General features: G+C 49.8%; 1 protein-coding gene across 1 annotated transcript in view; it reads left to right on the top strand.

Annotated features, from left to right (window-relative positions):
- The first annotated feature begins 523 nt into the window (after window positions 1–523).
- WNT9A (Wnt family member 9A) overlaps window positions 524–15,323 on the top strand; it is a 154,444-nt gene continuing 139,644 nt past the window's right edge. Inside the window, exon 1 of the mRNA XM_040352183.1 lies at window positions 524–642. Within this exon, the coding sequence (XP_040208117.1) occupies window positions 557–642 (86 nt within the window). The 5' untranslated portion in view covers window positions 524–556. The remainder of the gene's footprint in view (window positions 643–15,323) is intronic.

Raw genomic sequence — 15,323 nt, 5'->3', positions numbered from 1 at the left:
GTTAGTGCTGGGCCTGGCAGAGAAGGGGTTAATGCCATTGCTGAAGGGTCAGTGTTGGCAGTGAGTGGGTTAATGCCAGTGCTGAAGGGGTTAATGCCAGTGCTGAAGGGGTTAATGCCAGTGATGAAGGGGTTAGTGCTGGCAGTGAAGGGGTTAATGCCATTAATGGATGGGTCAGTGTTGGCAGTGAAGGGGTTAATGCCAGTGATGAAGGGGTTAATGCCAGTGATGAAGGGTCAGTGTTGGCAGTGAAGGGGTTAATGCCAGTGATGAAGGGGTTAATGCCAGTGATGAAGGGGTTAATGCCAGTGCTGAAGGGGTTAATGCCAGCGACGAAGCGGCCGGTGCCGGCAGCGAAGGGGTTAATCAGCGGCACGCGCAGGGTCCTGGCGGAGGGGAGGGAGGGGCGTTAGAGGGGCGGACCTGGGGGGCGGTCCCTGCAGAGCCCCGAGCCCCGCCTCCGCCCAGCTGAGCGGTATAAGAAGGGAGGAGAGCCGGGACTCCGCCACTAACACCTCAACATCAACGAAATGCTCAGCCCGAGAGCCGCACCAAGATGCTGGATGGACGCCTCTCCCTGGGATGGCTGTCACTGGCGCTCCTAGTCCTCCTCTCCGGCGGACCCACCGCTGCCTACTTCGGGTAGGTGACCCCCAGAGGAGCCCCGGGGATGGGATATCCGTGCTGCTGGAGATCAGCGATACTTGGTTGCTGGAGGCTGATGATGATACTTTGTATTGGGACACATCGCAGTGTTGGAGATAGGGGACTGTGACATTGTTGCTGGAGATCAGTGATCTGTCAGTGTGGGAGATCCCAGAGACTTTGTTGCTGGAGATCAGTGATCTGTCAGTGTTGGAGATCGCTGAGACTTTGTTGCTGGAGATCAGTGATCTGTCAGTGTTGGAGATCGCTGAGACTTTGTTGCTGGAGATCAGTGATCTGTCAGTGTTGGAGATCGCTGAGACATTGTTGCTGGAGATCAGTGATCTGTCAGTGTTGGAGATCGCTGAGACTTTGTTGCTGGAGGCTGATGATACTTTGTGTTGGGATGTGAGGTGTCCCGGTGATACGTTGTGATCGGAGATCAGTGATACATTGTGTCGGTGATCAGTGATACATTGTGTCGGTGATCAGTGATACATTGTGTCGGTGTCGGAGATCAGTGATACATTGTGTCGGTGTCGGTGATCAGTGATACATTGTGTCGGTGTCGGTGATCAGTGATACATTGTGTCGGTGTCGGAGATCAGTGATAGGCTGTTACTTTGTATCTGTATTGGATGATGATGGAGATCAGTTCTATACATCGGGTGTTTATTTACTAAAAGTGGAGTGTGCGATCCGGTGCAGCTCTGCTTAGAAACCAATCAGCTTTCAGGTTTTATTGCCAAAGCTTAACTGAACAAACTGAAGCTAGAAGCTGATTGGTTGCTGTGCAGATTCTAAATGCTCCCAGTTTTAGTAAATCTCCCCCAATTGTGTCATTATTGGAGATTTCAGATCTGTGCTGGAGATATTGTCATTATTAAAGACATTTGATCAGGGCTGTGGGATTGGGGGTCAGGTCTGGGGGATCAGGGATTGGATCAGTGATTGTGTCAGTGCTGGGGGATCAGGGATTGGGTCAGTGCTGGGGGATCAGGGATTGTGTCAGTGCTGGGGGATCAGTGATTGGGTCAGGGCTGGGGGGATCAGTGATTGGGTCAGGGCTGGGGGATCAGGGATTGGGTCAGTGATTGTGTCAGTGCTGGGGGATCAGGGATTGGGTCAGTGCTGGGGGATCAGGGATTGGGTCAGTGCTGGGGGATCAGGGACTGGGTCAGTGCTGGGGGATCAGGGACTGGGTCAGTGCTGGGGGATCAGGGATTGGGTCAGTGCTGGGGTATCAGGGATTGGGTCAGTGCTGGGGGATCAGGGATTGGGTCAGTGCTGGGGGATCAGGGATTGGGTCAGTGCTGGGGGGGATCAGGGATTGGGTCAGTGCTGGGGGATCAGGGATTGGGTCAGTGTTCAGGGATTGGGTCAGTGTTGGGGGGGGGCAGGGATTGGGTCAGTGTTGGGGGGGGGGGGGGGATTGGGTCAGTGTTGGGGGGATTGGGTCAGTGTTGGGGGGTCAGTGTTGGGGGGTCAGTGCTGGGGGGTCAGTGCTGGGGGGTCAGTGCTGGGGGGTCAGTGTTGGGGGGTCAGTGCTGGGGGATTGGTGCTGGGGGTCAGTGCTGATACTTGGAGTACATAGTAACAATGGTTAGTTCTGCATTGTGTCATTACTGGAGATGGGATTGTTTTCTCTGTATAAGTGCTGGGGGATCAGTGCTGGGGGATCAGTGCTGGGGGATCAGTGTTGGGGGATCAGTGTTGGGGGGTCAGTGCTGGGGAATTAGTGCTGGGGGTCAGTGATGATACTTGGAGTATATGGTGTCCTGGTAGTACATAGTAACAATGGTTAGTTCTGCATTGTGTCATTACTGGAGATGGGATTGTTCCTTCTGTATCAGTGCTGGGGGGATCAGTGCTGGGGGGTCAGTGCTGGGGTATCAGTGATGATACTTGGAGTATATGGTGTCCTGGTAGTACAATTGTGTCATTACTGAAAAATGGGATTGTTACTTCTGGATCAGTGTTGGGGGATCAGTGTTGGGGGATCAGTGCTGGGGGTCAGTGATGATACTTGGAGTATATGGGATTGTTCCTTCTGTATCAGTGCTGGGGGATCAGTGCTGGGGGATCAGTGCTGGGGGTCAGTGATGATACTTGGAGTATATGGGATTGTTCCTTCTGTATCAGTGCTGGGGGTCAGTGATGATACTTGGAGTATATGGGATTGTTCCTTCTGTATCGGTGTTGGGGGGTCAGTGTTGGGGGATCAGTGCTGGGGGATCAGTTCTGGGGGTCAGTGATGATTCTGTATCGGTGTTGGAATGTATTGTGTCCTCATAATACATGGTGAAGGTGCCGGAGACTTGCTTGCAATGCTGTGCACAGAGAACCCCCGGCAGTGTCTGGCTGTAAGGGGTTAATAATGGCTCGCTGTGTTGGTGCTGCTCTGTGTCACTTTGTGTCCCTCACCCTGGGCTGGGCAGTGCAGTCTGCTCCTGGAGATCTGTGTCACTTTGTGTCCCTCACCCTGGGCTGGGCAGTGCAGTCTGCTCCTGGAGATCTGTGTCCTCTCTGTGGCAGGATAGTCATTCTGTCACTGTCCCGGCTCCTGGCCAGATACTATTACAGCAGATGCACGCCTGTCTGCGCCCGGCCACATCCAGGGAACTCTGCTGGGAGATGATGGGACGGAGCTGCACAGGGAAGCATTGCCTGGAGGGGAGGGTGAAGCTGCCCAGGGCAGTTTTTTCCCCTGGTGAAGGTGCCTTGGAATGGGCAGTGAAGCTGCCCTGGGGTAGCTTTGCTTGCATGTGAAGCTGCCCCAGGGTAGCCTTGCCCCAGAGGGGTAAAGGTTCCATTGTAAAGCTTTGCTTGGATGTTGTGAAGCTGCCCCAGGGTGGTAGCCTTGCCCCCAAAGGGGTTAAGCTGCCCCAGGGTGGTAGCCTTGTCCCCAGAGGGTGAAGTGGGTGTATTTGTCCTGTGGTAGCTTTGCTGGCATGTAAAGCTGCCCAAGGGTAGCCTTGCCCCAGAAGGGTGAAGCAGGTGAAGGTGCCCTTTTGTAGCTTTGCTTGGATGTTGTGAAGCTGCCCCAGGGTAGCCTTGCCCCAAAGGGGTGAAGATGCCTGGTGTAGCTTTGCTTGGATGTTGTGAAGCTGCCCCAGGGTGGTAGGCTTGCCCTCTAGGAGTGTCGCTGCCCCAGGGTGGTAGGCTTTCCCCTATGGGTGAAGGTGCTCTGGGGTAGCTTTGCTTGGATGTTGTTAAGCTTCCCCAGGGTGATAGGCTTGCCCCTTAGGGGTGAAGCTGCACGGCTTGCCCCCAAGGGGTAAAGCAGGTGAAGGTGCCCTGGTGTAGCTTTGCTTGGGTTTTAAAAAAACTGCCCCAAGGTGGTAGCTTTACCCCCTAGGGGCGAAGCAGTTGAAGGTGCCCTGGTATAGCTTCGCTTGGATGTTGTGAACCTGCCTCAGGGTGGTAGCCTTGCCCCCTAGGGTTGAAGCTGCCCCAAGTCGGTAGCCTTGCCCCCTAGGGGTGATGCAGGTTAAGGTGCCCTGGTATAGCTTCACTTGGATGTTATGAACCTGCCTCAGGGTGGTAGCTTTGCCACCTAGGGTTAAAGCTGCCCCAGGTCAGTAGCCTTGCCCCCTAGGGCTGATGCGGGTGAAGGTGCCCTGGGGTATCTTTACTTGGGTGTTGTGAAACTGCCCCAGGGTGGTGGGCTTGCCCCCTAGGGTTAAAGCTGCCCCAGGTCGGCAGCCTTGCTCCCTAGAAGTGATGCGGGTGAAGGTGCCCTGGGGTAGCTTTAGTTGGGTGTTGTAAAACTGCCCCAGGGTGGTGGGCTTGCCCCCTAGCGGTGAAGCTGCCCCAGGGTGGTGGGCTTGCCCCCTAGCGGTGAAGCTGCCCCAGGGAGGTGGGCTTGCCCCCTAGCGGTGAAGCTGCCCCAGGGTGGTGGGCTTGCCCCCTAGGGTTGAAGCTGCCCCAGGTCAGTAGCCTTGCCCCCTAGGGCTGATGCGGGTGAAGGTGCCCTGGGGTATCTTTACTTGGGTGTTGTGAAGCTGCCCCAGGGTGGTGGGCTTGCCCCCTAGCGGTGAAGCTGCCCCAGGGTGGTGGGCTTGCCCCCTAGCCATGAAGCTGCCCCAGGTCATCATGTTACAGGTTGTAACCGATCCTCTGTCCCCACTCGTTGCTTGGATCCAGCCCGTGTTTATTTAGTGTGTGTGTTTTATTGTATTATCTGCCCCGGTGTAATCCTCCCTCCGCACTCCGCGGTTGTAAAACAAGTCCGGGGATTCAGACGCTGCGCTCTTAGCACAATGACATACCCTGCGAAGAGCAGATCTTTCCATTACAAGGCATTCTGATGTTGTGTTGCAATATTATGGCCAGTGATACATTGTTACATTCACTTCCCAACCCCCGGGAGTCCTGCGCTTCGACTCGCTGGACGTCAGACAATAGTTTGTGCTCCGCTCGCTCCGTGTCCCTTCGCTGGCCATTGAGAAATGCCAAAATGTCCAGCTGTTGGTCATATTCTGCATTACGATGGATTATGAGCCCAGCGAGCCAAAAGCCTGCCTGTGTAGCTCCATCCCTTTGTGTTCTCCCAGGAAACGGGTTCTACATTCATATCGGCCCGTTGTGTAGAGAACAATAGAACGTTCTACCGTGTTACATACCGGCCCGTTGTGTAGAGGACAATAGAACGTTCTACCGTGTTACATATCGGCCCGTTGTGTAGAGGACAATAGAACGTTCTACCGTGTTACATATCGGCCCGTTGTGTAGAAGGACAATAGAACGTTCTACCGTGTTTCATATCGGCCCGTTGTGTAGAGAACAATAGAGCGCTGTACCGTGTTTCATATCGGCCCGCTGTGTAGAGGACAATAGAGCGTTTTACCGTGTTTCATATTGGCCCGTTGTGTAGAGGACAATAGAGCGTTCTACCGTGTTTCATATCGGCCCGTTGTGTAGAGAACACTAGAACGTTCTGCCGTGTTTCATATCGGCCCGTTGTGTAGAGAACACTAGAACGTTCTGCCGTGTTTCATATCGGCCCATTGTGAAGAGGACAATAGAACGTTCTACCGTGTTTCATATCGGCCCGTTGTGTAGAGAACACTAGAACGTTCTGCCGTGTTTCATATCGGCCCATTGTGTAGAGGACAATAGAACGTTCTACCGTGTTTCATATCGGCCCGTTGTGTAGAGGACAATAGAACGTTGATTAGGGTTGTCATTTTTGAGTTGATTGCTGTCATTCTTTCCCATCCTCCAGTCCCCGTCCTTCTGTAAGTCAGCGCAGTGTATGAACGTTCTCCAAGCGGCCCTCCTTCCAGATGTTCGCACCGCCGAGTCTTCCAAAGTCGCATAACTTTGGCTTTTTAAGAATTTATTTTGCTTTGGTTGTTTTACCTCAACGGGAAGTGCTGGGTTATCCTAGATAGTAGATACCTCCATGAAAGTGTTTATGGGGGGAAACTGGAAATACGTTGTGGACGGAGTGAAAATTAAAAGGCGTCTTGTCCCCCCCCCCCAATGGCCGTGGTGTTTTTGTGGCTTATTGTGGTCTACAAGGAAACTTGACTAGATAATTTTTTTTTTGTTACATTGTTTGTGAAAACATTGGAACTTAAATGCTTCAGCCATGGACGGGGTAACTTGGCACACATTGTGATCGGCTTTCGACCTCTCTGATTTTGGAACGGTAGCCCCTCTGAGGTTTTGATGTAGCTACAGCCTGACAATAGAATCTGGTGGTGGGGGGGTCTGATGAAGCTACAGCCTGACAATAGAATCTGGTGGTGTGGGGGGGGGGGGTCTGATGAAGCTACAGTCTGACAATAGAATCTGGTGTTGTGGGGGGGTCTGATGAAGCTACAGCCTGATAATAGAATCTGGTTTTGTGGGGGGGGGGGTCTGATGAAGCTACAGCCTGACAATAGAATCTGGTGGTGGGGGGGTCTGATGAAGCTACAGCCTGACAATAGAATCTGGTGGGGGGTCTGATGAAGCTACAGCCTGACAATAGAATATGGTGGTGGGGGGTCTGATGAAGCTACAGCCTGACAATAGAATCTGGTGGGGGGGGGGGTCTAATGAAGCTACAGCCTGACAATAGAATCTGGTGGTGGGGGGGTCTGATGAAGCTACAGCCTGACAATAGAATATGGTGGTGGGGGGTCTGATGAAGCTACAGCCTGACAATAGAATCTGGTGGTGGTGGGGGGGTCTAATGAAGCTACAGCCTGACAATAGAATCTGGTGGTGGGGGGGGGGGATCTGATGAAGCTATAGCCTGACAATAGAATATGGTGGTGGTGGGGGGGGCCTGATGAAGCTACAACCCGAAAATAGAATCTGGTGGTGGGGGGGTCTGATGAAGCTACAGCCTGACAATAGAATCTGGTGGTGGTGGGGGGGTCTGATGAAGCTACAGCCTGACAATAGAATCTGGTGGGGGGGGGGGGTCTGATGAAGGTCAAGTGTTGAAAAACTGATATGTTGACCGAACAATGAAGGTCGAGAAAAGGTTGATGTTCGGAGATGGCAATGCGCGGCTCAGGGGGACGTTGTATCCTCTCCTTCACTTCCTCTGTCCGAATTGTGATGACAGTGTCCTTTTTAGAGAGATTACCTTGTTGCATGTTTTTAACTCTCACTTTTTTTTTTTCTTCGTTCTAACCAGTGATCATGTCAGGCTAGTCTCATAAATCCAAGATATATTGGCTATGTTCCCAGGGGCCACAGTAGAACAGCAATATTTAAAGGCCAGCCCCCCCCCCCCTCCCCCAACACTAACAACTCTTGTGGTTTCTGACAAGCTGAATCATATGCTGGTTTCTTGTATCTCTGGGTATCCGTTGGTGAGGTGGCTGGCCCAGAATTTCAACATCTGCCCAACCACAAAGACCATTCCCAAGCCAACTGAGGCACCACTTCTCGATGAATTCTCCATCGGGTAGAATAAACAAATCAGGGTTCCATCGGAGAACATAACAATCATTATGGTCTCAATGGGTAGAAAAAAAAAGATACAAACTGCTACAAGGGAAATTAAAGTGTATGCCCGGCCAAAACTAACATTTTTGATCGCTTAGGACAGCCTTTCTTAACCTTTTTCAACACAGAGGAACCCTTGAAATAACTTTCTGGTCTTAGAAACCCCTTCTAAAACGTACCATATCTACAACTTGTGATGCTCAGTGGGAAGAATGCGCCTGAGGCCTCGTACACACGACCGAGTTTCTCTGCAGAATTCAGCCAGAAACTCGATCGGAGCTATATTCTGCCGAGAAACCCGGCCGTGTGTACATTTTCGGCCGAGGAAGCCGACGAGTTCCTCGTCGAGCCAAATAGAGAACATGTTCTCTATTTCCTCGTTGTTCAATGAGGAAAGTTGGCTCGCCGAGATCCTCGGCGGCTTCACACAGAACTCGACGAGCAAAACGATGAGTTTTGCCCGTCTAGTTCCTCGGATGTGTGTACGGGGCCTTACACTTGTGGTCATTGGGAAGAATCACCACCTTACAGATAGCTAAAAAGATCAAGGGTGTCAGTGGGAACTTATCCGAGAGGCAGAAATTGCTTAAGGGACCCCCAGCATCCTCTGGAGAAACCCTGGTGTAGTATAAGAACCTCCTGAGTTCTACAGCTAGCTTGTCCCTCGCCTACGGTCCAGCCTTCTCCAAATTGACACGGCAGTGTCACGGATAGTGTGGAAGAATAAGACGTGCTCGCTTGGGTCTGTCTTGTGCTTGCTTGGGTCTGTCTGGTGCTCGCTTGGGTCTGTCTTGTGCTCGCTTGGGTTTGTCTTGTGCTCGCTTGGGTCTGTCTGGTGCTCGCTTGGGTCTGTCTGGTGCTCGCTTGGGTCTGTCTGGTGCTCGGTTAGAGGTTGTTCCCCCACGGTCATGACCATGGTTTCATCAGACAGGGGGTCCAACCTTCCCCTACTCTACACAACTAAAAGAACTTAAAAAGTGTATACCGACCAAAACTTTATTTTGGATAGTGTGGAAGAATAAGACTTGCTCACTTGGGTCTACCTGGTGCTTGGTTGGGTGTTGTGTCTGTCTGGTGCTTGGTTGGGTGTTGGGTCTATCTGATGCTCGGTTGGGTGTTGGGTCTGTCTGATTCTCAGTTGGGTCTTGGGTCTATCTGATTCTCGGTTGGGTTTTGGGTCTATCTGATGCTCGGTTAGAGATTGTCCCCTCACGGTCATGACCATGGTTTCATCAGACAGGGGGTCCAACCTTCCCCTACTCTACACAACTAAAAGAGCTTTAAAAGTGTATACCGGGCAAAACTTTATTTTGGATAGTGTGGAAGAATAAGACTTGCTCACTTGGGTCTACCTGGTGCCTTGGTTGGGTGTTGGGTCTGTCTGGTGCCTCGGTTGGGTGTTGGGTCTGTCTGGTGCCTCGGTTGGGTGTTGGGTCTGTCTGATGCCTCGGTTGGGTGTTGGGTCTGTCTGGTGGCTCGGTTGGGTGTTGGGTCTGTCTAGTGGCTCGGTTGGGTCTGTCTGGTGGCTCGGTTGGGTGTTGGGTCTGTCTGGTGGCTCGGTTGGGTGTTGGGTCTGTCTGGTGGCTCGGTTGGGTCTGTCTGGTAGCTCGGTTGGGTGTTGGGTCTGTCTGGTGCCTCGGTTGGGTGTTGGGTCTATCTGGTGCTCCGTTAGAGGTTGTCCCCTTATGGTCATGATCATGGTTTCACCAGACAAGGGGTCAAACCTTCCCCTACTCTACACAACTACAAGAGCTATAAAAGTGTATATTGGCCAAAACTTTAGTTTGAGAGTGTGGGTGGGTAAGAACTCTTGTTGGTGTTTGTTAATGGCTATCTGGTGTTCAATTAGGGCGGTTGTCCCTCATATATGGGTCATGAGTGGTTTCCCCTGGTAGGTTCCAGACTTCTCCACATGACAAAATTGCAAAAAAAAAAAAAACGTTGGTTTTGGATAGTGTGGAAGAAAAAAAAACCCCTGTTGGGTTTTATGTCTATCTGGTGCTCAGTTAAAGAGTTTGTCCCCTTTTCGATCATGACCGTGTGATTTCACTAGACGATGGGTCCAGCAGTTCCCTAAGTTCTTTCTGTGTCCTCATTGCAGGTTTTCCAGAACTTCCTGTCTGGTGATACTTCTCACCAAGAGTAGCTTTACCTGAGCCCTGGATAGCGGCAGAACTGGACAGGTCCATCTATGAGAAGGCAGCATAGTCCTTATGGGGTTGAGGGTGGGAGAAGTTGCAAGTTGCTGCAAGAAAATGTGAAGGGGCATTAATGTGTTCTGGTATTTGGAAGTGAACTTGTGTCCAGGGGCAGACTGACAACTCATGGGGCCCCTGGGCAATAGAAGATTATGAGGCCCCTGGGCTTACAGATGGCCACCATGCCAGGAGGCGGGGCAGCTAAAATCTCGGGATTTTCACATCAAAAGCATGTCGGTTTCGGATATATCATACCTGGTTTTACTGAGCCTGGCAACCCTGATGGGGGGGCCGCCTAGTGGCATGGGGCCCTCGGGCAGTGCCCGAGTGACTCAATGGTCAGTCCGCCCCTGCTTGTGTCTGTATCTGTGGGGTTCATTTACTTTAAACCAGAGAGTGCGAAATCTGGTGCAGCTCTGCATAGTAGCCAATCGGCTTCTAACTTCAGCTTCGTCAATTAATCTTTGACAATAAAAGCTGGCAGCTGATTGGTTTCTATGCAGAGCTGCACCAGATTTTGCACTCTACAGTCTTAGTAAATCAACCCCTGTGGCATTAAATTTTTAAAAGGAATATCTGCTTATCTCCAGATGTAATTCTCATTGGTCTATCACCTGTTACTAGAACGCACACAAAAAATCTGTAGACATTTTTCTGGCAGTGCCTCCCTGTGACCAGTAGGGGGTCCCATTAACCCATTAATAAAGCCCCGCTCTCTCCAGTTTCGGGATAATAGAAGTCTGCAGGTGTATCCTGTTCTCAAAGAAAATACAAAACTTTCATGGGAAAGTCTCTTTTGTGTTATTCTTCTCTCACTTTTACTATTCCGTCTTCAGTGTATACTTTATGTCCTCCCGGGAAGAGGGCAGTGCGTTCGCACGTGACCGCCGTGATATTGAAATGCTTAGAATGCGCTTTTTCCAGCAAGTGTTTCGCATTTAGTTTTTTTTTTTACGTCTCCAGAATTTCTCGTGTTTGGGAAATTGAGCCTCTAACTGTTCAATTAATCACAATCAGTGTGCCAAAAAAAGGAGTGGAGTGTTCTACCCGATGCGCAATATCTGAAGCTTAGAAAGTTTTATTTAAGGAATGCAAAGAGCCAATCAGATCTCTTTAAATCTGCCACAGATGATTTAGTAACCTAAATGATTGTCATTGCCTAGATTAGAGGGTGCTGGTCGCCCAGAGCTGGACACTTATACTTTTATTGCTGCCCCCCCTCCCCCCCTCCAAATATATCCAGAACTCAAAAAGTAAATCTCTGTGTGTGATCTTATGGATGTGTGTGTCTCTCTTGCACTCTCTATGTATGTATCTCTCTCTCTCTCTCTCTCTCTCTCTCTCTCTGTCTGTGTAAGTATCTCTTTATATGTGTGTATATATCCCTCTCTATCTATGTATGTATCTCTCTCTATATGTATCTATGTGTATCTCTCTCTGTATCTATGTGTATCTCTCTCTGTATGTATGTGTATCTCTCTATCCCTCTATATGTATTAGGGGTGCAACGGATCAAAAAACTCACGGATCGGATCGATCCTCGGATCAGGAGTCACGGATCGGATCATTTTCGGATCAGCAAAAAAAAAAAAAACGACAAATCTTGTTACAACCACCAGAGTTTTAGATTTCACAGTTCCTCTCAACACAAAACTGAGCTTATGTGCTTAAATACAGTGTTTGGAAATCCGACTGACTGTTTATTGCTAATGTGACAGAACACCTCTGATTTTCACATTTAAACAGTCCGTCAGATTTACAAATACTGTATTTAAGCGTATAAGCTCTGTTTTGTGTTGAAATAACTGCATCTCGCAATACTTATATGTGCAGCCAAGTGGAAGTCGCAGCCCCATGTACGAAAGTGGTGTCACCAGTTCCCTACTGTGACCTGAACTATCCCAATCATCAGATCCCTTTAGTGTCATTGATCGGCGGGCTGAGTGTCTAGTGAAAATCCCCCCTACGTGCTCAGTCCATACAGATCCCCCTGATCGCCTCCTCTCTCTTCTCTGGCAAGCAGCAGGACGCCCGGTGCGGCGGCAGCAGCGGCTCCCCGTGTGGATTCCTCAAGGTGCAGCATGGAGCTCATCGCTGGGCTGTTGAGTCAATGACATATTGAGCTCAAGTGCCCACAAACTTCCGAGGAGCAGCCTGCATCCCCCCCGCGCCGGGTGGACCTTGATGGCCCCCGCTTCGATAGCTAGGCCGACGCCGCGGCCTTTCCTATGGACCGGGAGGCCCGTGGATCGCTGTGTGTCCCGACCCGAAGGTGCTGATCCGTACGGATCAGTTGCACCCCTAGTGACAATACTTGATGTGTTCCCACTGTCATATGGCATTCTTGTGCCACAGTGCCTACACACCGTCACGGTTTTATCCACTAACCTCTTTCCTTCATCATTATATTTGACAGGGAAGCCAAAATGCTCCCATACAGGGGATTTAAATGACGCGGGGCATTCAAGCTCCTCCGTTCGCCATGACCACGCTGTGTGTGGACTGAACATGCGCAAATTATTATTATTATTTTTTTTAGAAAACAATCCGCGGATCACGTGTGTGCGGTTCGGATCAATCTTTTTCGGTTCGGATCACGGATCAATGACGATCCGTTGCACCCCTAATATGTATGTATGTCTCTGTATGTATCTCTCTATGTATGTATGTGTATCTCTCTATCCCTCTATATAATACGTATGTATCTCTCTCTATCCCTCTATACTGTATGTGTGTATGTATGTATCTCTATGTATGTGTATGTATCTCTCTCTATGTATCTCTCTCTCTATGTATGTATCTATCTCTCTCTATGTATGTATGTATGTATGTATGTATGTATCTCTCTCTCTCTATGTATGTATCTATCTCTCTCTATGTATGTATGTATGTATGTATGTATGTATGTATGTATCTCTCTCTCTCTATGTATGTATGTATGTATGTATGTATCTATCTATCTCTCGCTATGTATGTATCTATCTCTGTCTGTATGTATATCTCTCTCTATATGTGTGTATCGCTCTCTGTATGTATATCTCTTTCTCTATGTATATATCGCTATGTGTGTGTGTGTGTGTGTCTCTCTCTGTATGTATCTCTCTATGTATGTATGTATGTATATCTCTCTATGTATGTATCTCTCTATGTATGTATCTCTCTATGTATGTATGTATGTATGTATGTATCTCTCGCTGTGTATGTATCTCTCTATATGTATGTATCTCTCTTATTTCTCTCTCTCTATGTATGCGTCTCTGTATGTATGCGTCTCTCTCTATGTATGTATGTATGTATGTATGTATGTATCTCTCTGTCTGTATCTCTCTATGTATGTATGTATGTATGTATCTCTCTGTCTGTATCTCTCTATGTATGTATGTATCTCTCTGTATGTATCTCTCGCTATGTATGTGTATCTCTCTTTGTCTGTATGTATTCATCTCTCCCTGTATGTATCTCTCTCTATGTATGTATGTATCTCTCTATATGTATGTATCGCCCTCTCTATATGTATCTCTCTCTATATGTAACTCTCTCGATGTATGTATCGATCTCCCTATGTATGTATCTCTATGTATGTATGTGTGTGTGTCTCTCTCTCTCTCTCTATCTCTTGCGATGTATGTATCTCTCTCTATGTATGTAGCTCTCTCTTTCTCTCTCTCTCTGTATATGTATCTCTCTATATGTATGTATCTCTCTTATTTCTCTCTCTCTCTCTATGTATGTCTCTCTCTCTCTATGTATGTATGTATGTATCACTCTCGCTCTCGCTCTCGCTCTCTCTCTCTCTCTCTCTATGTATGTATGTATGTATGTATGTATCTCTCTCTATGTATGTATGTATGTATGTATGTATCTCTCTCTATGTATGTATGTATGTATCTCTCTCTCTATGTATCTCTCTCTCTCTCTCTCTCTCTCTCTCTCTCTCTCTCTCTCTATGTATGTATGAATGTTGGGGACCTTAGATTGTAAGCTCCTTGAGGTCAGGGATTGATGTGAATGTACATTGTATATGTAGAGCAGAAGGGGAGCAGAGAGCATTGGGGGGGGGGGGGGTCTGAGAGCATAGGTGGGTCAGAGAGCACACGTTGGGGGCTGAAGAGCACAAGGGGGAGTCTGAGCACAGGGCAGGGGGCCAAAAAGCACAAGGGAAGCTGAGAGCAGGGGGAGCAATTGGGGGGGTGGAGCGCATGGGGAGGGTCTGAGAGCACACGTTGGGGCCTGAGAGCACAAGGGGGAGTCTGAGCACAGGGCAGGGGGGCCAAAGAGCACAAGGGGAGCTGAGAGCATGGGGGGGGGCAAAAAGCACAGGGGGAGCACCTGGGGGGGTGGGTGGGTCAGAGAGCACATGTGGGGGCCTGAGAGCACTGGGAGGCTGAAGAGCACTAGGGGGCAGCCTGATAGCATGGGGGGAGCTGAGAGCACTGGGGGGCTGGAGAGCCTAGGGGGGAGTCTTAAAGTTGCAGCAACTTTGGTCCAACTTTCATGCAACTTGAGGGTCATTGAAAGTTGTCCCGTATTGTTTATACAATGCAACATTATCATCATCATATTATGTGAAGTGATGAGTAGGTCCCCCCCTCCCCCCCCCTTAGAACAAGAGCGATGAAAATATTATCAGCATTTAGGTCGTCGTTCTTCAGCACGGAACGTTGATTTGGGCCCCTCTCTCAGCGCATGGAATGTCGGAGATAGCTTACACCCTGCATGTCCGGGCATGACCGCCTAGCCAGGGGCCCGAATGACGGACCTGTTCTGTGAAATATCCGACCAATGTGTGTGCCGGGTGTCTGTTACGATTCCAGGCGTGAGAATCAGTGAAGAGAATCAGATCTGAGATTTAAAAAGATGAGTGCTTGCAGTACGCTTATTATTTAATGGCCACACCGAGCCTTTTCCATCGTCTGCTCCCCCTATAGTGATGCCGGCTGCATGGCCTCTTCCAAAACTTGCCAATGTCTCCCCAGGAGCCTGCATTCACTATATCTGGTCTCCCCAGGAGCCTGCATTCACTATATCTGGTCTCCCCAGCAGCCTGCATTCACTATATCTGGTCTCCCCAGGAGCCTGCATTCACTATATCTGGTCTCCCCAGCACCCTGCATTCACTATATCTGGTCTCCCCAGCACCCTGCATTCACTACATCTGGTCTCCCCAGCACCCTGCATTCACTATATCTGGACTCCCCAGGACTCTGCATTCACTAGATCTGGTCTCCCCAGGACCCTGCATTCACTATATCTGGTCTCCCCAGGAGCCTGCATTCACTATATCTGCTCTCCCCAGGAGCCTGCATTCACTATATCTGGTCTCCCCAGCACCCTGCATTCACTATATCTGGTCTCCCCAGGAGCCTGCATTCACTATATCTGGTCTCCCCCAGGAGCCTGCATTCACTATATCTGGTCTCCCCAGCACCCTGCACTCACTATATCTGGTCTCTTCAGGACCCTGCATTCACTATAGCTGGTCTCCCCAGGAGCCTGCATTCACTATATCTGCTCTCCCCAGGAGCCTGC

The sequence above is a fragment of the Rana temporaria genome, chromosome 5 (genome assembly GCF_905171775.1).
Source record: "Rana temporaria chromosome 5, aRanTem1.1, whole genome shotgun sequence".
In the NCBI taxonomy this organism is placed as follows: Eukaryota; Metazoa; Chordata; class Amphibia; order Anura; family Ranidae; genus Rana; species Rana temporaria.
This window is presented reverse-complemented; position numbering and strand designations above follow the sequence as displayed.